The 23,296-nt window shown below is 47.2% G+C and overlaps 1 protein-coding gene across 3 annotated transcripts in view; it reads left to right on the forward strand.

Annotated features, from left to right (window-relative positions):
• Window positions 1–23,296, forward strand: part of GABRA3 (gamma-aminobutyric acid type A receptor subunit alpha3) — a 78,230-nt gene that overhangs the window by 41,714 nt on the left and 13,220 nt on the right. For all 3 annotated transcript variants that reach the window (XR_007509489.1, XM_049828002.1, XM_049828001.1), the window contains 5 exons: window positions 1,706–1,926; window positions 11,753–11,835; window positions 15,552–15,695; window positions 17,354–17,506; window positions 20,112–20,323. Coding sequence is in view for 2 of the 3 variants with exons in the window: in XM_049828002.1 (XP_049683959.1) it covers window positions 1,706–1,926; window positions 11,753–11,835; window positions 15,552–15,695; window positions 17,354–17,506; window positions 20,112–20,323 (813 nt within the window). In the remaining variant the exon portion in view is untranslated. The remainder of the gene's footprint in view (window positions 1–1,705; window positions 1,927–11,752; window positions 11,836–15,551; window positions 15,696–17,353; window positions 17,507–20,111; window positions 20,324–23,296) is intronic.

Below are 23,296 nucleotides of genomic sequence, written 5' to 3' on the forward strand. Positions count from 1 at the left end.
TGAAAGGGGCAACTTGGGAATGATGCTCTCACGGAAAGAAGTATAGAAAATAGGGGAAGACTCTGAACATGATTTCTCTTTTCTTTGGGAATGATTCCTTAGCATAAAAGAAGAGAAACAGGGCCTGGGAAGTTGTTATAAAAGTTTTGCTTCTTTGCTTTTTAGTAGAAACAGGGAGTTCTGAATAAGATAGGTCTTCTCCTGATAAGGACTTTTCCCAAACCTACCTCCTGGGACTGCACACAGGCTTATTCCTTTTTTTTTTCTTCTTCCCTTTACTGAGCTTAAAGCCACAAAGTGAAGGTAGCTTCCATGAAGGGGCAGAATATCTTGTACAGGGCAAAGCCTGTGGGAATGTAGGATCTTCTCTTTCCTTCCCCCAGCCAGGCTCCAGAAACTTCACATTTGAGCTGGAGTGGCTCTGTGGCCAGGGAGCAGGGATGAATTTCTTTACCGAGATGCTCTCATTCAGCTGCCATCTGCTGCAAAACCTGTAGGAATTTCTACGACCTATAGGAAACTGATGCGCAGCAGCTTTTAAATGCTTCTGAGAAGAGCTGCAGGAAAGAAATCACTCAGAATGATAAGTTTAGTTGGTCCTGCAGCCTCCAGGAACCCGTAAATAAAGACTATGAGTCTGCAATGGCAGGGGAAGAACAGCTGGGACAGACAGATTTTCCAAAGCCCCTGCTTCTCTCTGGAAGCCTTGTGAGCTAATGAGATCCTTCCTTAGCAAGAGGAGGTGTGTGTTGTGGAGGTGAGCAGTGGTGCAGCTCATGCTGAGGGGCTGAAGAATTTCCCACAAGTGACATGGACCCTCAGAGGATATGGGGTGGCTCAGGTCACAAGGAACAGCAGTCCCTTATGCCAGGCACCAGGCAAGTTGATTTAATTTTGCCTTGGGGTGGCCGTGGAGCTGTAGCGCCTTTGCTGCTTGGTCAAGTGGTTTCTGAGGCTGCACGCACCGAGCAAGGAGCTGGCTGTGGCTGCAGGGTTTCAGAGATGGGACTTCTAATTGCCCCAACTGGAATTTGGCCTAGGGTTTCTACACTAGTGGAAAGAAAAAGAAAAGAGAAGGGAAAAAAAAAAAAAAGGAAAAAATAGGTAAAAGAAGAAAAAAGAAAAGACAGTCACAGGATCTTGTAATGCAAGTTTGTGAGGTCCTTGATTCAATGCTTTTCCAGAGGTGGCCGAGGGAGCAAAATAACATTAAGACAATGTCATGAAACTTTATTTCTTTATTTTTTTAATAAGCAGGGGTATAATTACCAGTATCCTGGCCAAATTCCGTCTCCAGGAACTTTTATTTTTGCCTTTTAAATTCCTGTGTAGCTGCGCATAATGGTTCCCTGCTCTGAAACATCTGGATAAAGGTGGTGGTGTAGCAGGACTACCCCCAGAACTGGCCACTGGCCACTGTAGGCTGTATTGCAGCTTGTGTGCAGTGGTCAGACAGATTGAAATGCAAATTTTGGCATCATATGTAAGTCATTATAAAAAATGTGGTAAATGCCCTCTATCCTCCACAGATTTCTCCACTGCTGTTAATCCACACTTCTTGTTGCATCACGCTTCATGTCAGCCAAGGTGTGCCAAAACACAGTATGCTCAATGACAGAAGATATTTACCATTTCTTGAAGCAGCTTGTTTGCGATGAAGAGCTGAGTAAAACAAGACTTATTTTTCTCTTCTTTCTCCACAAAGGAATACACTATTGATGTCTTTTTCCGGCAATCCTGGAGAGATGAAAGGCTGAAATTTGATGGTCCCATGAAAATACTTCCCCTGAACAACCTGCTGGCCAGTAAGATCTGGACTCCTGATACCTTCTTCCACAACGGGAAGAAATCTGTTGCCCATAACATGACAACACCCAACAAGCTGCTGCGCCTGGTGGACAATGGCACCCTCCTGTACACCATGAGGTAAGTTTGGGTCTCCTGGGCCAGGGTCTTCCAGGTCCCTATACACAGGCAGGCAAGGATGGGACCTCAAGGTATGTTACAGCAGGGTTTGTGTAGACTTCCACTGACTGTTGGCACATTTGAGTCTTATCCTGCTGCTTTCCCTGCTGTCCTTGTTTCCTGCCTACGTAGCATCACTGATCCTCAACTTAAGCACATTTTTACAGGTAGCTTTTTTCTCATCATTCATGTTGATTTTTTTCTTTTATGTAATGAGGTAGAAGTTGGGATCTATAGTTTGTGGAGTTGGTGTGCCACCCGACTTATTTTAGTTCCTGATCTCTGATGGGATATGAAGTCAGGTTTCCAGTATTGGTAGGGGAATACTGGGATAGGAGAATTTGTTATTCTCCAGCAGCTTGAGAACAGATCTAAATTTGTTCAGCATGTTACACTGGAGCTGTATGAAACTTCTAATGAGCACAAGCTTGCTTGTGAGAGCAATGGGGTTTCTTTTCCTACTTCATGGAATCAAAAATCCAAATCTGTGTAATCATTAGGAAAAAAAATCACCAGCTTATTAAAAACTGTGCTTTGGATGTGCCGGGTTTGGAGACACCATTGGAAGTTCTCAGTTTAACCCAGCCCAGGTTGTCCCCAGCTGAGCTCTCAATGCGAGCCCTGAACATGAGGAGCCCTGCAGCATGAGACCCCAGGCAGTGATACTGCCTGTGCAACCCCACTGTGAGGTCCAGCAACTGGGGCCTTCCTTGTAAAACATGAGTTGCTGTTGGGGAACCATGCTTTGGCAGTCATCTTCTTTGGATTTCTCAAGAATAGCCCTGGTACATACATTTATCACTAAGCTGCAACAGGTGGAGAGCATGAAGAGAAATGCCTTTGGGTTAATTGTATGTTTGTTCCGGAACTATTCAGATATTCCTGTATGCTTGTAAGCTATTCACCCACATAAATAATGTTTGCCACCTGGGGTTGATCTACTAATTTGCCTTCTGAGGTAAATGGGCTTATAAATGAAACAACAAGCTACTCATAGATGCACAAGAAAGGCGTTAAGTTGGTTTGTGAAAGGTGTAAATCTTTGCTTTCAAAAATTATTTTCTCTTCCTCCATCTTCAAGCTGATCCTAACTAATGACAGGCTTCATAGTGGATTCTGTGTGCTGAGATGCTGCACTTTCACCTCTGTTTTTTGAGGACCAGACAGAATTTCATCTCTTCCTAGTTAAGCTGGCTGTGAATCTACATAGTGTCAGCAAGTTTTACAGCCTACATTGATAAACAATGCTCTGCTTTTGTGCAGCAGTTCTCAAATATGAGCTAATCCTGCCAGTGCCCTGGGGGTTTAGGTCTCCACACATCAGTGATCTCACGTTACTGAGGCAGATGGGGTAAATGAAGGGAGAAGCCCAACTTGGCTTAAGGGCTGGGTTCTGCTCCCAGCTCTCTGACCTGCATGTGGATGACTAACACTCCCCCCCCCCCCCCCCCGCCCCCAGCCCCCTGCCGTTTGTATCATTGTCTGACTGTAAAGTATTATAGGAGCTACTGGCATAAGACAGCAAAAAAAGGACTCAATTTCAGGGCTTTTATATCATTTCACTTCTTCTTTATTCAGCAAACAGCCATTAGCTTCAGCAAGTTTTGTGTGACTGACAAAGTATTGGATTTACTTTTCCGTTTAGGGCTGGGCAGGTGCCAGGATGGCAGCATCATGAGGCTCTTGGGAATGACCTTCTTGAAGAAAATGGAGTCACGGGACTTTTTAAATAAATTCAACACATCCTTCAGTTTAGCTGCCTCCCAAAGAAGCGGGGAATGAATGACAGTCTGGACCTCCCTTTGCGTGTGCTCCTGCCCCCCTTAAATGTACCTCTAAGGCTTTGTAAGAGGTGAAGAGCCCACTCAGAGATACCCAAAGGTCGAGGGTTGGATGTGAGGCCCTTTGTCACGTGTTGTATTGCACAGTACCAGGAGCTGTAGTGCATGGAGATCTTTTCCTTACCCAGCACAGACTGCTGCTGTGCAGATGTGTGTGAAGCTATCCTGGTGAGGCTCTGGGCAGTATTGGACCAGCCTGACGCTGGAGATGTGGTTAGAGCTGGCCAGATGGCCACCTGGAAAGCACTGCCCACTGCCCGGGACAGTGTGTCAGGGGTGAAGCAGAGCTCCTCTGGGTTTGTAGTTCAACACATCAAGGATGGGATGTCTGTCCTGGTGCATCTGATCATTGCCCTTTTCACTGCTGCTGAAGGAAATGTCTGCTCCAGGCCACAGAGGGTCTTCTGAGTGAGGCTCAGAAAGGAAAGTGCAAGGGCACAGACTGCATGGTCCAGGACTGTGCTTCAGGCTGAGGCTCAGACACCAAGTCCTACCTGGCTCTGCCACTCATAGGCACGCACACCTCAGTTCCCCTGTAAAATTATGATGATGGTATTACCCTCCCTTGTTAAGTGCTTTGGAACCTCCTCCCAGGAAAGGGCTGGAAGGAGACTCATGTTTTATGTCCAAGTGACACATTCACTGTTGTCCCCCCCGCACATGTATCCTCAAAGGAAGGAGCAGGACCATGAAGCCAATCTCAGCCCCACAGAGCTGACATCCAGCAAAGTGCACATCCCGAAGAGGCACGTTCTATCCTACTGACTAGGGAGTGGGTTTGGACCTCCACCAGATTTCCTCTGGTCTGGCAGGACTGCCCAGGTGATCCCTTGCAGGCTCTGTCTAGACTGGTAGATTGCCATGCAGTTTGACTCCTGAGACATACCCTACTCCTTTACCTTGTACCAGCCAATATCCTTGAGGGATCAGTTCTGCTGATGTGCAATTAGGGGCATGTCTCTTGCTATTTATCCTGCTGTGAAAGCCAACTTCTCTTAGTCAAGGCTTACATTTATAGATGAAGTTGCTCTGGTGGAACAGCAACTCTGACACATGCATCCAGCAAAATTACACCTGTGTGACAATATTTATAGCTCCTGGAGAGAGCCTCTTTATCACTGACCTGAGCTTCAACAAGTCACACAACAGCTGTAGCTGAGCGTCCAGAGATTTCCTCTAGTCGCAGCACAGCCTCCTCATGGGTCAGTGCAACATCACAGTGCAAACATCTGATCACTGACTCAGGCCTTAGCACCTGCGTGACAAGATGGCCTTTGCGACCGCAGCACAAAATTGCATTTCTCTATTCACCTCCTTCTGGCTACTGAGGAAGGGACAGGATTACCGATCCCTCTGCCTCTTCCCTGCTACTCTGGACACCTTAGAGGGCATGGGGAACACAGTTTTATTATGTAGCCCTGCCTCTGCAGGCTTGTTTATGGAGCCCCTACAAGATCCAAGTAGTTCACAAAAACCCAGCTAGGGCCTCAAAGCTCTGGTGTCAGACCTGAGTACAACAAACTGGGAATTGTGCATGGATTTACGTAAGGTACAGACGAAAACTCAACTGCTGCAGCAATCTCTGGATGTACTCTCTGGCTCAAACTGTATGGGGCACATAGATAATGTTCTGGTTCTTCCTAGCCTTGAAGCATATGAAAATAGTGAAAGCTTAATGCTGTGCCAATGGGATTCAACTTTGTGAATCCAGGCTTTAAAGAGCTCTCCTCCTCTTCACAGGGACTGTCAGAGTGGCATGTTGAGGCTTTGTGGTTATTGTCAGAGTGGTTCCCAGTCAATATGTACTCAAGTTATGCACTTAAAGGATGTTTTCTTTAATGCCAGGCTGACGCATTCAGCTGCATGCCCAAAGACTTTGCCTCAAGGACCTATATTGCTAAAGACAATGGAAAGTCCTTAGCGGCAGTGAACAAGCATGTGGGAAGGAGGGTCAGTGAACCCCTCGTGGGGCAGAGGCAGAACAGGAGGGAAAGCTGAGTACAAAGGCACCCAGGACACATGCAGTCCTACCACGGCAGTTGAACCCCAGATAACAAGTCTTGTAGCTAATGGGGCATGCTCGGGGGTTTGAGCTTCCCAGGCTGCTTTTTGAAATCACAGAGCTTCACAATGTCTCTTCCAGCAAAGGCTTTGTGTTGTCTTTACTGCCTGTTTTTTTTAACCCCTGGGCAACTTGTGGGAGCTGTAGGCTGGAGCTTGCAGAACCCTTCCACACGATGGAGGTGCAACCATCATTCTCCTTTCTGCAAGAGCAGCAGCTGGGACATGCCAGCACCAGCTCCTCTGGGTAGTATGGACTGGAAACTATTTGACTGCATCCCATGTCAGGGATGATCTTAGACAACAGCATAAATAGACCCAAGCAGATCAAAGCTAGACTGCTAAACATGCAAGCAGATGAATAGATGAGGTGAGGTTTGTACAGCCTGCTTTTCCCTGCCTTACAGATTCCAGAATGGACCCAAAGGTAGAAATCATGTTTTCCAGGCTTGGTTTTGTGAAGGCAGACTTTTGTAAGGAAGCTGTCCCAGAAGGGAGAAATCTTCAGAGATCACCTTATCTCGCTGCATTTCTGCCATCATGGGCTGAAATCTCCAGGGGCTGGGAGAAGATGCAAAGTGAATTCAGTGCTTTCAGACCCAGCACAAGGATCCTAGAAGCAATTTGGCTTTCAAGCTCAAACCCCAGCAATTAAACCTAACCTAGATTCTCACACAGCCTAAACCGTAAACACTATTCGGCCTGACTGTGGTTATTAATGAATCTCCTAGAGGAGAAATCAGGACAAAACTCAAGCAATATCCCTGGCATAAACAAAGTTGGTTCTGCTGTGCAGGGTGCTGTCATGTTTTTGTACCACACATACACCAAGGGATTATTACATTTGCGTCCCAGAAATTGGACTGAGACTCTCGCTCATCCTGCAGCACGACGCAGGTAACGACAGGGGCTCTAATGACACATCAAAGGCTTCGCTAAGCTCCTGGTAACCATGAGAACGAAGCTGAAGTGGTTTGTTGTACCGTCAGCCCTGGGAGAGGTATGTTTAGCCTGATTCACGCTTCTTGCCATTGTGTTGAGCAGTTCAAAGGACTTCCCATGACTTTAAAGAGAAAAAACATGGTTTCTCTCCTCGATGTTCCACTTTTGGTGCCATTGTGCCAGCAAAGTGAAAAGAAAACACGAGGAGTTTGGGGTTTGATTTCAAGACAGTTCTGCGTAAGTTATTGCTAGTGCCTGGGACAGATGAGCCAAAGGATACAACAGCTGGATTATGTGATTACTGGCAGCTTGGCTATTTTTCACATGCTGTTTAGGCTTTATAATGACATTTCAGGGCTCAGATGTCTGGACCCGAACGGGGTATTGGAGCAATGAAGTAAACCTCTGTGGCTAGCTGGCCACAAGCTCCCTTGCACGTGGTAAGGGGCAAGGATGAGAATGAGATGAAGATGAGATGAACAGGCTCTTTTACCCAAATGCTACAGAAGCAGTGGTAATTGTCTGGGAAGCAAGATACATTCCTCTTAGTTTGACATTTTGACGTTTCATTAGGCAAAGCATATGGTGCTGAGGAGTCCTTTGCCGGCAACAGGAGGTGGCAGGGAAGGCCAGTGGCGGGGGGGTTGGAGCGGAAGGGGAATGTGGGCACTCTCCTGAGCGGTGATTGATTCCACAGCTTACCTAAATACCTCTGCTAATTAGCACTCTGAAAGATGAGCGTGTGCAAGAGAGGCTGCAGGAGGGGGGTGAAAGATGGCCGAGGGATGCGGGAGGGCAGCAGGGTGAGTAGCAGTGCATGCACTCTGGTTGTGGGGAGAGCCTCTTGGGGACCCAGCACACCCCAGCACGTGCAGGGGCAAAGCAAAGAGGTTTCAGGCAAGGGAGAACACCTGGAAGTGGGAATGCCTGTATTGCTTCCCCCTTCAGCAGGGATACTGATTGCCTTCGTGTGTTATCTGTGAACGTGCTGACTTCTGGCTGGCTGAAGTTGCTGCGCCAGACTCATCTCGCTGGAATGATATGGCATTTTCTTTTTTATTTAATTTCAGGAGACATAAAAGCTCCTTCATTTGTATGTGGAGAAGTGGCAGGTTAGGTTGCTTTTTCAGTGTTTTGTTGATGGATTTACTGTGGTGGTGTTTACTGGCTCAGCTAATAAAACACTTCAGATTTAAAGCGTGACTGCTGCATTCCCACACACCTATGGAGTCATCCAGCCATCTGTATAAAGTTGTCTCCTTTCGTTGACAACACTTGCTCTTGTTGACCATGGCCTGGAGAGGGCAGGAGGGTATGGCCAAGGCCAGCTTGTGCCCAGCTGGTCTCTGCTGCCATCCTGGCCCCCTCTGAGGCTCTTTCTGGCTGCTCTAAATGGCACTCAACCACCGGAACCACAATCTGCAGTCTTTTGAGTTGTTCAGCCTTATTCATAGTAGCTGTTGATCACAGCCAAGACTTGCAAACAGTACAGTGGATGAAAAAGGCCTTTCTGGTTTTTTGGAGGAGTTCAGGTTACATCAGAAGAAAGCACTGATCAGAGGAGAGGTCCTTTGGAAAAGCCGACTTTGGGAACACTCAGCTAAGAGCCTTTTGAAATAATAAAGTAATTAGTGAAGCCGATGAAGGAATAGGAAGGTAAAAAGGAAAAGTCTTGTGTGGCATGCTGAGGGAGACAGGGGAAATGCACCAACATTTCCTTTACACAAGTGACAGTGACAAATATTAGAAGCAAAAAGTCCACTGCAGTTGGAAAGGACACAGAAAGAATTGAATGGTAATATCCATGAGGACATGCTTGTAAAGCTTGTCAACCATGAAGCACCCCAAGTGAATTTTGAGCTGATAGAAGAAAGCATCACAAAAGAAACAGAACAGGAGGAGCAAGGCTGTTGAATCCACACCTTGCTGCCAGGTTTTCACACCTGCTTCTTGAAATCCTAATCTTCATCAAGATTACAAAAGAGAGGCATCAGAGCAAATGAGGAATTTTTTTATGGTGGCCTTTGAGTGTCCAGAAGAAAATCATTCCGATGATGTGCTTGTAGGCTTGTCAAAATCACTGTCAGTCTTTCCATTGACTTCAGTGAACCTTGGTTGAAGTCCTAAAGATCAGGCCGCCTTCTCTCTTGTGTAGAACATTCAGTTCAGGTGTGAAGAAGAGATCAGCAAGTCAGAAAGAGTGATTTGTTTCAAAGGAAGTTATATTGTCCACGCAGTGGTTCTCGAATTGGCTGAGAAAGCCAAGCTGGGGCCAGACATAATGCAAGCAGGACAGTCATCACCACCTCTTTGTCCTTAGAATGATTACTACAGGACATACACATGGATTCAGAAAGGATTGGCAGACGCATTGTAGAAAAGTCTTGGTCTCTGGTGCACTCAATCACCTGGATACAGCCTCTGAATCACGGAAGCTGTAAGCCACGGGCTGCTGGGAGACAACAGCAAGGTGTGGTTTGCTCTGAATTCACCCAGGTTTTGTACTTCTCTGTAAGCATCCACTGGCCTGCTCTACTGGGGGTGGAGTCAGCCTACATAGACCCAATAAACCTGCTGTGATTAACCTGGCCGGAGTACGGAGCGTTGCATCAGCCACAGGGCTGGGCTGTGAGTCCTTGGGACCCAGCAGTGAATGGTGACTCAACAGCCAGCCCCTCAGGGCTTCAGTGCAAGTAGTCCCCATGGGTCGCACAGGGACCATGTCCTGCTGATGCTGAATAGCTAAGAGCTGTTTATCAGGACCAGACCTGTCCTGATTGTGGGAATTGCTTTTACAGGGTATTTTTCCCTCTGCGGGGTAGCTCCTGGCCACAGTGGGGCAGATGTGCCCAGTGGAGATGGGACAGTGGTACCCGGTGCTGAAAAATAGCAGAAATGCATATGTGCTGCTGTTGCATTAAGGAGCAGGGAGGTTCTGCTGAAGCACTGTGGGGCAGTGTTCAGAAGGTCTGCAGGAAACTCACCGCTTTCCTTTCCTAGCCTACGAGAGTAAGCTGTAGACTTCCCCATGGTGCAATGTGCTCTGCAGCACTGTGAGCCCAGTGACTGTTGCAAAGGCATCGCGTGCCTCATCTCCCAGACATGCCCAAAGGCTGGGTTAACTGCAGTTTAAACCCCTGCTGTGGGTGCTGCAGGGGCTCCGGGTCACACAGGAGGGTTTTGGCCACCCAGCCCTGCCCCACCGAAGTTACAGCAGCTTCCACCTCTGCTCCTCCGCTTCTTCATTTAACGCCTCAGCCTGTCTCTCACGGGCATGACACCTTTTCTAGATCCTCTAAAAGAAGCAGATGAGGCTGGATGTGGGTCTGAAATCGCGAGGTTCATTTCCTCACCTAGCAGAGCAAAATTCACAGCCAGCGGAGGGCTTCCAGCACAGCCGGGCCCACTCTCGCAGCCGCAACGGAGCAGCTGTGCAGGACTTCACTGCTGCTGCGTCCCTCACTTGCGCTGGTGTCCTCCTGTCACAGCACCATCTGCCGCCTGCAGCCACCGTCGCTGCAGCCCCGGCGACAGCCTGCCACCTCCAAGCCATGGTGACTCTGCTTTGTTCCCCCCACAGGGGTTTTAGAGTGATTTGTGAAGTGCTTGGGTTTGTCCACCAAATTTTTTTATGCCAAGTTTAAAAAACAGTCGTGTGTCGTCCCCCCGCCTTTTGTTTTGTAGAATCATTTAAGGTTTGTCCACCTGAAGGAAAAAAACTTTATTTTTCTTTTCTTTTCTTTCTTTTTTTTTTTTCCTTTGCTTTTAGCAAACAAAATCTGAACCCTTTATTTTTTTCAGGGTTTGTTTTGCATTTGACTAAGGCTCAATATTTTCTATGAAGAATAACTTAACGGTTTTCCAGCTGAAAGAAAATATCTCAATGGAAGCTTTCCACTGTGCTTATTGACCTGAGTTTTCCACAAGCCACCTTCAGCCTTAGGTCTGTGCACTTGCCCTTTGCATCCACCTGTTGCTCCTGTCATGGTTTATTTGTTATTTTGCCGAGCCATCAGAAGTGGGTCCTTTTTTTCCTCTGGAAATGGTTCCTTCAGAGAAGATTGTATTAGACATCTCCTGGGAAGCTGTCTGTCCTGGCTCCCCCTCCTAGGCTGCAGGCTTTGCAGTACTTCAGGAAGGAACACGGGCTTAGAGCTACCTTTTTTAGAGCTTTTTATAACAGATCCTTTTATGCCTGGCCCCATGTTCTGCAGTACACTGCTTTTATGGTTGTGCCTCCCTCACAAAAGTGCTTCCTGATGAGGTATCCTACTGGGATTTGGTGGATGCGTAAAACGCACTAGTTGTCCTGCACCCCCCAGACAGCCTCAGGACATGCAGTTCTGCGTCAGCCCGCAGCATCATCTGCAGTGCCACCAGTGAGGGAAGAGCTGAGGGAGGTGGGGTGAGGTGCCCCCCATGCACAGGGGTTTGTTGTACCCTCGTGCAGCACCTGCGACTTCAGGGCTCTGACTGACTTTGTTCAGCAAGCCCAGTAGCGCTGCGGCTTCCTGACTGAACAATCTGCCAGCCCTTGACTCCTTCCAGACCACCATGAAGATCAAGCCGTGTTCCCTGGAAGCCCTTTCCCTCTGCTTTCCAGCATGGTCCATGAGATGTCCCTTGGCCCCAGGCATTAATAAGCCCTTTATGCACAGTGCATAAGCAAACAGAAGTCCTGGGCTTTAGCAGATTTTCTGATTGCACTGAGTGGATAAAGATGAACTCAGTCAATAGGGTTGAGTTTATACAATGGGAAAGGCTGCCAGATCTGTGTGCCTGCTGTTCTCTCCACAGCTGATGGCCTTCTGCCCGGAGACCCAGAGGTTATGAGGCCTTTGTTGACTTTGATGGGTGCAGGGCGAGGATGCCATGGCAGAAGGGCCAGGTGGGAGCCTCTGCAGCCCTGTGTTTCTCATCACGCCCTGTGTTTTGTCTTGTAGGCTAACGATTCATGCAGAGTGCCCCATGCACCTGGAGGACTTCCCAATGGATGTGCATGCTTGCCCGCTGAAATTTGGGAGCTGTAAGTACCTTGATCATCCTCTGCAAGGAGGTGGATACAGAGCTAAAGAACAGTCCTTTGTGTGTCTAGTGTTTTCCAGTATTTTAGTAACAGTGTTATTAATTACTGCTAATGATAATGTGACCAAAAATTTGTTTCTGGTATCTTATACATGCAATTCCTACCATCATCAGAAATGGGCAGCACACAAATGTGTGGTCAATTCAGGCTCACAGGATGGGTTAGACTATGGTTTTGCTGTAAGTTTATTAGGGAAGTGGGAAGAGCAGCTTCCCATTGCTCTCCCTGCCTTCGGTGGGCAGTGCTGCCTTTTCAGCACTGCACCAGCAGGACCGGTGTTGGTGGAAGACTCAGAGATACTTTTCCTTCATCACAAGGTGATCCTGGGGTGACAGATTTGGGAAGATAGCAGTGGTGTCTGCTGCCAGGTGTCCTGTCCAGCTTCCCTACATCACTCCTACCAGTCTGGGGAGAGCCTGAAATCTCTGGTTGCTCTGGCTCCATGCTCCAGTGGAGCTTACAAACTCCTTGCTCCTCTTCAGTCTGTCAGGCAGGCTGCTCTCAAATAAAAGGCTTGGAAACTCTGGGAATCTCAGTCCCAACACCCAACGGTCCTGGTTTAGGGAAGATCTGCAGGCTGCTGGTGAGTTGAAAGCTGCTCCCAGCCTCCCAGGCTTGCAGCTGGTCATCTGCCTGGGCTTCCCATATCCTGCCTAGGAACAAGTTCCCTCTTCTCTCCATATGCAGGTTAAGTTTCTTTTGGTTTTGCTCCTAAAGTGAGTGGGAACCAAATTCCAAGTCACTGGTACACCATGATGTGGAAATAAATGTCCTAGTCCTGCACTGCCTGGAGTCTCCTCCAGGTCCAACAAACTAAGCACCACTCTCAGTCTATGTTTGTGTTAGATGGAAGAGTTAACCACCTCCAACTAAAGAATGAGCCCCCGCCAGTAATCTCCCTTTTGGACTCTAAGAAAACACAGAAATCACAACCTTTCTAAAATGATACTTCCTTCCTGGAGCCATTTGTGAGTTAACTAAGGAGAAAGTTGAAAAGCTTGCTTGACACAAGAAGAAATCATGTTTATCATGTGCATCTACTCTTCTGCCTCATGACAAAATGTTACTTCTTAGGCAGCACTTAATTAAGTGTAGAACTCATTGCCACAAGACATCACTAAGGCCAGTAAAATAGCAAGCCTTAGAGAAGGATGTTAATTGACCTTGTGAGGAGGGATATAAAATCTCATACCTCAGGCCTAATCTCTGGGATTATTACAAGATTTGCAGGAAGGCAGATTACTCCACATCCAATTGCTTATGATGGTGTTTTTTTGGTGAGGAAAAGAGATTAATGTTCATATTTCTGCTGGAACATCCTTTGGGATTCTTCTGGATATTTTTACTGATTTGGCCTCTGAATGATGAGAGTTTTGACACAAGCAGCTCAGAGAGCTCCCCCTGATTAACATTGGTATGGCTTTTACTAAAGCACCCATCCACATAGCATCTGAGCTCACCTCTCCTGCGTTGGAGTAGGATTAAACTAGCGTTTGCACCAAAAAGCCATTGACAGCTGGAAGCTGCTCATTTTCAAGACGCGTAAAGGGTGTCAGATTTACAAGTAGAAGGACAATGCCAGGGCGAGACACATGCTGTTCAAAGGGTAGCCAAATTTGCCTCAGTGACCACCTTCCAGTGATCCCCACAACCTGAATGGCTCATCAGTGGTCTCCTGTCCCTCTGCTGCCATGGCAGCCACCTGAAGAGGGAAGGCAGAGAGCCTGCAGGAGAAGTAAGGTCATCAGGCATTTCAGATAGCTTCAGCTGCCCAGCTGCATCATTCCTTGGACCAAGTGCAGTGAAGGTGATAGCTTTACCTATCGCCATGCTCCCTAGAAGATGGATGCACACAGCAGAGAACAACTGTTTCTAAGCCAGTCATAGGACATTTGTACAGCAGCTGTCTGAGACTAGGCTAGCAGAAGATGTTGCTGAAGTTACCAGCTCTGCTAAATGTCAGAGAGCTGTCCCTGTTTGGATTGGACTAGACTGCATTGAAAGCGAGGCATTGAGCAGAACTGAAACAGCTTCATGGCATTAAATATGTTCCAAGCATCCATACCATGCCTACGTGACACCAGATACGCTTCTGTCCCACACAACCAGATATGTAGACAACTGCATTTTCAGGGATGATGGCAATGAAACTGTGGGCAAGTTTCCTTTCTAGACTGAGAATGGTGGTGGGTGAACCATGACTGCTGGAGCAGAAGGTGCTGCCCATCAAGGTGGAAGAGCATTGGCAGAGCTGTACAAAGCTAAACCTGAAGGAGGATTGAGGTGTCCAGAATCATGTTGAGAGCTGGAAGTAGGGGTTGGAAAAGCAGAGTGTTGCGTATCGGGTGAGAGGTGCCAGCCTGCATCAGAAGTGCTTAGGCAGCACGCTGGCATGCGGAGAAACATTGGCTGATCATCAAAACCACTCCCCCCACTTTGCACAGTGCCTACTTAGTATTTAATAGGTTTGCCAAAACCTACAGTGTAGGGATAACAATGGTTGTTTCAAAAAGATCAGAGAAATCTGATTGTTTCAGGACATAATCTTCCACAAAGCAGGAGCTGAGACATTTCTGTAGCAGACCTGAGCCACTGCTTGACCTGACCCCAGCCAATTTATGTCTTAATAGAAGCTGGTGGTAAAAAAAAAAACTTGTTAAAAACTTGTTTTAGTGAACTTTGTTCTTGCCTAAAAAAACAGTGCAGAATGGGTGTGGACAGGAAACTTGGGCATTATGGGGAGAAGTATCTCCTAGTAGAGCCTGGAGAGACTCAATTTCTGGATACGATAGGACTGGCAAAAGCAAGAGCATGCAGGCACTGTTGGGAAAGGGAGTGGCTATAAGGATAAGCAGGATTTTGGTCACAAAGGCTTGTGAAGGTGATGGTGACTGTGTGTGTCAGAGAGAGGTGTTTGCATATGGGGAGTTGGGCAGGTGGGATAGAGAGGGGAACTTGCAAGCTCCTGGAAGGATGCTCTGGCCCTGAGCCCAGTGCTACCCCATGCAGCAGTCCAGCAACACTTGCCTGCTGTTTCTCATGCAATGTGCGGGCAGGCTTTTCTCAGCACTGACCTCCCTCACTGCTTGGTGGATTGGCCTGGAGGCTGGCAAACACAGGGTCATGCAGGGGAAAAAGCATCTTGGTGGGAGGGCACACTACCTTCAGAGTTGAGAGGCTTGGAGAGGGTTTCTTCTGAATGAGAGTAAAGATTTTTAACTTTTTCTCCTTAACCTAAAATTCAGCACAATTTGCGTTTAGCCTTTCTCGCCAGCTGCTACCAGCATGACTCTCCTGGTCCCTGGCATGGCAGGACTGTGGCTGTCCTGCTGCCCCAGCAGCCTGCTGGTCTGGACACCTTCCTATCTTGTCTCTGCTTGGAGCCAGCCTTGCAGAGTCAGCATGTCAAGGGGACAGCATGTCTCTCAATGACAGTGCTCTGCCCCCTCTTCTAGCTCCCTTCTGAAAACCCCAGCTCCCTTTTGTTCATTTGATTTAACAGTTGGTGAACTGCCTCGGTCTCTGGCCATGCTTTGCCGTGCTCAGCCATGTGGCTCTGAGGAATGCACAGCAGGGATTAATTTGGCTACAGGCTAATTTTGGTATATTTTAGGTCAGGCAGAAGCACAAACCTCATTATTCTTTCTCCTCCGCAGATGCCTACACAAAGACGGAGGTGATCTACACCTGGACGCTGGGGAAGGATAAATCAGTGGAAGTAGCGAAGGGTGGATCTCGCCTGAACCAGTATGACCTGCTGGGCCATGTTGTTGGGACAGAGATGGTTCGATCCAGCACAGGTACTTGTGGGACCGCGATGCGATGCGTGGGCTGAGCACACTGTCAGACAAGATGGACCCATGGGCTTTGAATGCCACGATGTGGCATAATTATAGAGGTAGTACCTGTGGGCGGTGAGCACCACAGTACTTCCCAAGCCACGTGCAGTTGGAGAATATGGCTGGGGACATCTGGAGCAGTCACCAAGAGGCAGTAAAGGGTTTAGCTTTTAGTGGTTTCCACTTAAAGACCTTTATCGCCCATAACCTAGAAAACTGATTTCAAGCGTCTAAAAATGATCTGTTGTGTGGAAAATTTGCCCCACCTTGCCCAGCTGGTTCTTGGTAGTGTGGGTTCATTTGTCTTGGATCCCTTTCCAGTCCCTCAGGAGAGCATTGCGGGCAGGGGAGGTAAATGCAACATAATGTTCAGCGTGATTTTCACTGCATCTGCTTACACAAATATTATCATAGCTAGTAGAAGATTATCCCAAACAAATGTTTCCTCTGATTAATGACCAATATTAATCATCTTTCTCTCCCATCTGCTGCTCCTCCCTTCCCCTCTGAATCCAGGTACTGATAGCTTCTGTTATCTCATGTGTGTCTCTCATCTTTCTTTTTCTCTTTTCTATTTTTTTTTTCTTCTGTATGCACCAGTAGTTCTCTCATTTGAGGATATTTCCTCTCTGGTGCACTTGATTTTAATAGTGTCTGTCTGTAACAACTCATATCACCTCCCTTGGGGAAATGTGGGGAGTCCAGGGAACTAAATGTCATAATATCTGACCCATCTCTCTACTTAAGTTGTAGTAAAATGTACAGATGAATAACCTGAAGTGGCACGAAAGCTGCTAAAGGCTCCTGTGCGTAATGATTTAGCAGAGCCACGCTCACAACAAAAAGGCACAATAATCCAACAAAATATCCAAAGCTTTGCGTGGAGGAATAGGGCATTGAGGAAAAATAGGGACAGCTGCTTCATTGGTTTACAGCCCAGACCTTTAACAACAGAACTTGCCCTGATTTTTGAGATGGCTACTGTGAGGAAAGGTGGAATATTTTCAGGATTGTCAGAGAAAATGAAATCCTCTGTCCTGAATCCTACTGAAGCATTGTTAGGGTCACTCTAAGCTTAAGGGATCTTACCCACGACATGGCTCCCTGGGCTGGAGCAGAAAAGGGATGGGAGCTGGGTCAGGAGAGATCCCCAGAGGGATCTTGTGCCTGGGGTGAAACAGGGAAAGCCTATTGCCCAGTTATCTATTGGAATTGATTTGCCTTTGTCCCACAACTGTTTTGTGGTGAATTAAAGAAGTCTCCAGAGAAGTGTTTCGAAAGGACAAATGCTATGTGGCAGTCACCCAGGCTACACTGGGGCACATGCCTGGCATGGCACAGCAGTTGTGTGTGCGTGTGTAGGACGTGCAAAGTCAGTGCTGACAGTGTGCTGCAGCATGCATCCCTTCTTCCCATGGCTGTTAGGGTGGTCTACAGTACTGTAAGATACCAGTGTATGCCAGCCACTAACAATATGACACACATGCTGCAATTTCATCTAAGAATTTGAAAGTTTGTTCAGGACAGATCTTTAGTGGTTTAGAGGTGGATTGGTGGTCAGCTGGCCCCATCCTCGAAAGCACAGGTGGCTCAGCATCTCTAACTGGCTGTCTTTGCAGGGGAGTACGTCGTCATGACCACACACTTCCACCTCAAGCGGAAGATTGGGTACTTTGTGATCCAGACCTACCTACCTTGCATTATGACAGTCATCCTGTCCCAGGTCTCCTTCTGGCTTAACAGGGAGTCCGTTCCTGCCCGAACAGTTTTTGGTGAGTCTGGGAGCCTGGGGACGTCCTCTCAGGTTGGGGGAGAAAGGCACCACAAAGGACGGGAAATAGACTGAGCATCAGAGCTGGTCTTCTCCAGGTCTTGACCGGCATCAGTGAAGCTGCTGGCCATTTCCCAGAATAGCTCTTAGCGTCTTCCCAGTGCCCCTGCTTCCACTGAATCACTGCAAAAATACTCCTGTCCATGTTTCTGCTACAAGCCAAGCCATAAATATTAACAGTAATCAAGGTATTGATCATCTAATTATATGCATTTGGCTGTGTCTGCTTATCTATATTGGCTTTTGAGTTGAGGAGAGCACAGATGCATGGGGAGGCATTTAAAGCTCTACCTTTGAAATTGCTAATGTGCCCCTGGTCAGAGCTCCACATAACAAGTTCCTGGGCTGAGACAGTATAACTGCATGGTAAATATATTGTTATTATTTTCTTCCGCTCAATTCAGGTCCTCTCTCCGAGGCAAAGTGTCAGGCTGGCATTGCACATATATTAATAGCTTTTACAAACTTTTAATAACAGAATTGCTTTGTGCTTTCCTGCCAAGACCTTTAGTTCAGGATCTACACACACATGCTCACAGACCAGGTGTGATGCTGCAGGATTGTATTTCCTGGAAATAACAGTGCCCAGCAGATACCACTTAATAGAGAGTATATTGGACAATAGTCACGAAGCAGAGTGGGGATATATGGTACCACCTGCTCATGTTTTTGAATAAGACAGAACGCGGTCTGGTTTCAAAGATCATGAAGCATTTTCTCTGTAGCAAGAGTCATTATAGAAATACTCCCACAAACCCAACAAGGCTGATGTCCTCCTTTCTGGACCCTCTCCACAGGTCTGGACCTTGTCCCCATGCTGCACACTGGAACAGGATGTGGGGAGGGTCACAGGTGGCTCTGCATCCTCCTAAATGAACTAGAAGGGAATCATTATGGGTTTTGTGTTTACTGGGGCTTGTGAAATGTAGGTCATGAACAAGCTTTAAAAGTTACAGTTGACCTCAGCTTCTTTCCCTTAGCACGAGGTTGCCTGCCTTTCCCTGGCAAATCCTGCAGTGATCCCCAGGATGGAGTACAGCTGCAGGGAGCTGGGCAGTTAGGATGACCAAACTGGTTTGCATCATCCAGACTGCAAGACCTGCATTGAACTGTGATAACAGTGAAGAAGAGAGGCTACAGCCCCTTGGCACCCACTTTTTGGTGTTTTCACCCAACAGAATGGAAAAGGGGAGGCTCAGGCAGAAACCACGTGGAAAATAGGACCAGCTCAGGCATATAGACAGTCATTAATGAACTTTCCTCACTCATCTATCTGTGAATCATTTGCAACTAAACCCCACAGAGTGCACAGCTGGACCCCATGTCTGCCCATGACCCAGGTGGGCTATTACATCTGCATCGGTTCTGGAGTATCTCTGCACTCCTGACACTGGGGGCGAGCCCTTCTCTGAGGATATTTGATTCCCTCCTATGTTATCCTGAGATTTGCAATTAGACAGGTTTCCTTGAGTAGCAGCTCAGACTGAGCAGGAAAGAGCTGACTGAAAAATTAAAACCTACCTTTGTGAAAAATGTCTTTGCTCCCAAATTGCCTTGCTTTCCTATTAAGAAAATAATGAGAACTCCAATTTTTTATTCTTTTTTGCCCCTCAGAGCATATTGTCAACAATATTATTGAAACTCTTCAATTACCAGGAGAATGGCTTAAGGGAAGTGAAAATTAGTCAATATTTTTATAATGCATTTTTAATTGAAGAGCACATTATTGGGGAAAATGGATAGCAATGGTTGCTTGTTTTAAGGAAAAAAAAGCTTTAAAAGGAATTTTGCAACAGATCATTTTTTTTAAGATATATCATTATGACACTCATTCTGGCAGCTTGGGCCGCTGACGGGTGCCTGGTTGTGTCGACAGGACCCAGGATCCCAGATGTCTATCCATGCAGGTCACAAGACACTATTTCCAAAATGTTGAGAGAACCACATTGGCTAAGTGGTTTCTGGTCCTCTGTAAAGTTCCCAACCATCTGGCTGTCCTTTTTACTGCTATTTTATTATTTGTCTTTTATTGCAAAAGCAACCAGAGGCTTCTCCATGGCATATTCTACATGAGGGAGCTGGGTCTAGCATCATGCAACTTACCCTATTAGCAGACAAGGAATTGAATGCAGGTGCCTACCTATGAGCTAGGACTCTTTTATAGTGAGCAGAGATCTAGTTGATGGAGTTTGGGCAAGATTAATTTCATCCTAATGCAGATGTTTGCCATTGATTATACGAATTGGAGATATTCAAAACTGAATCAGAGAAGGCCCTGAGCAACCTGAAGTTGGCCCTGATTCGAGCAGGGGTTGGACAAACTGACTTCCCTTCCAACCTGGACTGTTTCCTTACTCTATGAGTTGCACCACAGACTTGTGCTAGGTAAGGCTCCCCTAATTACAGCAGGAATGTGGGCCACATGGCTTAGAGCATGGCTTCTAAATTTACATGATGGAAATGCCAACTGTGCGGTTTGAGGAGAAACTGGGTGGGTACGAGTGTATGGTCTCACACCATCCTTGTCTCCTGCTGTGTTTCCATAGGTGTCACCACCGTCCTCACCATGACCACACTAAGCATCAGCGCAAGAAACTCGTTACCTAAAGTGGCGTACGCGACGGCCATGGACTGGTTCATAGCCGTCTGTTACGCCTTTGTGTTTTCTGCGCTGATCGAATTTGCCACCGTCAACTACTTCACCAAGCGCAGCTGGGCTTGGGATGGCAAGAAGGTGCTGGAAGCCCAAGAGATGAAGGTCAGCCCTGTGGCCAAGGCTGGGGGGGAGCGGGTGGTGAAGAAACACTGCACGAGAGAGCTGTGCTGGGGCCAGGAGTGGGTAACATGCAGCCCCGCAGCACTCCGGGAGGCTGGATGCTACTTACTGGGGTCCTCAGCTCAGGTCTCAACTGGAGTGGTTCTTGAGGGTCGAGGGAGGAAGGGCTGGCCACTGTGCTTAGCTGGAGAAAAACACCCAGGCCTGACTGCTCACTTTTCCCTCTGTCCTTCTGCATGACCGTTTGCCGGTGGAAACATGAATGCGTGCATGTTTTGGTCTTGCTCCGCCGGTGGTCTCCTCTCCTTTCTTCTCCCTCCAACCCATAAATGCCACGTTCCATGTTGCTAGCATGCCACACAAACCCAAGTAGGCCATGGGATGCTAGCCTCACCAATGAAGATGGTCCTACTCTGCTGTGTGTCCCCTGTGACTGGTATCCCCGACTGTAGGTCTCCCCTGGCACGGGCAAGCATGGTGCAGTGATGGGAAGGTCTAATGCTTGTGCTGTTGCCTGCAGCTGCCGGCAGCTGCTGCTTTGTAAGCTCGGGCAAAGAGGGTGGGTGGGAAGCAAGCAATCAGAAACGGCAACTGGCAGTAAATTAGTGCCTGGCATCACCCACGTTTTCCCTTCTCACTCGGGATCAGCCTCTCTGGCAGCTTCCTTCCTGACAGCCACCGCTACCCCTGCTCATGCCCCCTCCCTCCTAACTGATTTAATCTCGGCTGCGCAGAGAAATCGCTTACCGTAGCATGCTGCTCCTTGTTTATATTTATTGAATCAATTTGAAAATCAGCTTTGTCCTTGTTCTTGGTTCTGGAGCCTTTATATTTTTCTCCTTTGCATTTTAATGTGTTGTTTAAAATTGTTGTGGGGCTGTATGCAAATACCTGGCAGAATTGCAGTAACTTTTGGGAAGACAACAGCCAGTCATCTCTCTGGTATGGAGGTCAAAGCAGGAGAACAGAGGCCTTATGGAGAATCACAGCCATCACTGGGTGTTGAATGCTTCTCTCTTGTGTTTCTTGGACTCTCTCTATCTGTTTGCTTTTGCAGCTGTGGTCTAAGCAACAGACTCACGGCAGAAAGGCTGCAGAGGAGGCCAGTTGATGGTCTTCTACTTCCATCGTGAACAATAACGCTAACCTGGCCTCTAGAGATGAGAGAAGCCTTTCCCGGGTTATTGGCATGAGCGAAGGATCAGAACAGGTCCTCAAAGCAACCACGTCCCTTTCAGGGACGGGAAAATCAGCACAAAATCAGGATTCACTGACTTTGCTCAGCCTTGAGCAATTATGTGAACTGGGCACAGCCAAAAAAGCAGCAAAGGCTCAAAAGCTTCTATTTGTCACAGAAGAAGCACGCTCCTTAATTTATTCATTGACCCAGCACTGCAAGACTAACAGTGCTGAAACAATAGGGTAAGAGCAGGCAGAATGTTTGTGCACATGGTAATCAAACAAGAAAACAAAGCAGGACCAGGAATGTTTCAGAGGGAGTGCTCTTTGCGAGTTTGCCGCTATTGGTATTATGCTGGAGAATCAGGAAGGACTCCAAATTTGGAGATGTTTTTTCAAGCTAACCCTAATCTTTATCTTAGAAGGCTAACCTGCTCCCATTCTCTGCAGCTCAGAGAGCTCCCTGAAGAGTAGTGGGCTTCCAGGGAGCTTGGGAATACGATGTGTCGCCATATTTGCTTTTAATCTTTATTCCATTGAATATTTCCAAGCAGTGAATTTTCTACGCAATGAAGGTGCCTCATTGGCTCAGTTTCAGCCTTTAATTAGCTCTTCTTGAAACAATTGACAAGCCAGGTGGTGGAAACCACAAAAGAAAGAGAAAGCAAAAGAATAACTATTGGCATTTTAAAGTGTTTGTATCAGGAGTAAAACTACCAGTGACAAGCCCAGGCTGAGCCCTGGTCTCTGGAGAGCCTTCCCCCCAGCCAAAAAGAATGCTTTTTATTGATGTGATGGCAAGGATCCTCACTCCAGGTTTGATTGTTTCATTGCATGAACATGAAAAAAAAATCAATAAGCATCAGCCCTTCCCTCACCTTACATGTAGGCAGCAGCAATGCTTCCCATCCCATTTGAAAGAAATCACTACCTTGCAAAAGCTGCTGGTTGGTGACAGGCACTCCCAGCATGTTCATTCTCTCAGGGCTGTTTCCATTCTGTCCTTCTCCCCTTCAGCCAACCCATCGGTTTAGATGGGAACAGAGCATTTTTTTCCAGTAGAATCTAACATGATGGGCTGATCTTGGTGAATTGCTGATCTCTGCATCATAAATGATCATGATTATGTTCTGTCTATAGCCACAGCTGGGTTGTGGTTCTAGCTGGGAGCTACTCTGCACGTTCTCTGCAGTTCTCCTCTAATGAAAGGCAGGCAGATATCACCATAGATGTTACCAAAAAGTCCCTTTAACACGCACTCTGGTAAGATTTGACTAATGCTTCTTGGACCCAAATATTTTTCAAGCCTTTCCTGCCTGCCCCCAGTAATTGCTAATTGTGGATGAAGGATTTCCTCTCCTTTTGTATGGCAGAGTAGCTGCAACCAACCTAGAGGTGCAGATCAAATTGGAGAGAGGTATCTGGATCCAGTGTGGAAAACTTGTTAGTAAAGATTATTTTAAAAAAGACATCATCAGGAGGAAGGTGGGAGATGGCAGTAGTTGGGGACGAGTGACAGGCCAAAGAGATTGAAAGATAAGTGGTTTCAGTAGCCAGCAAAGCTCTTGTATCTCCAGCATCCTCAAAATATCTTGTTAAAAGGATCCACTTCAGGACAGAAGGGCTGTGTCTGAACAGAATGAGATCCATTCATCCATCCATCCCATCCAATCCATCCATCCCAACCATAAGGATGGCCATCTCTGGAGCCAACAAGGTCACTTTCTGAGCAGCTGTTACAGTGAGGATCCACAGAGACAACCATTAATGGTGACT

This window comes from Accipiter gentilis, chromosome 24 (assembly GCF_929443795.1).
Source record: "Accipiter gentilis chromosome 24, bAccGen1.1, whole genome shotgun sequence".
Lineage (NCBI taxonomy): Eukaryota > Metazoa > Chordata > Aves > Accipitriformes > Accipitridae > Astur > Astur gentilis.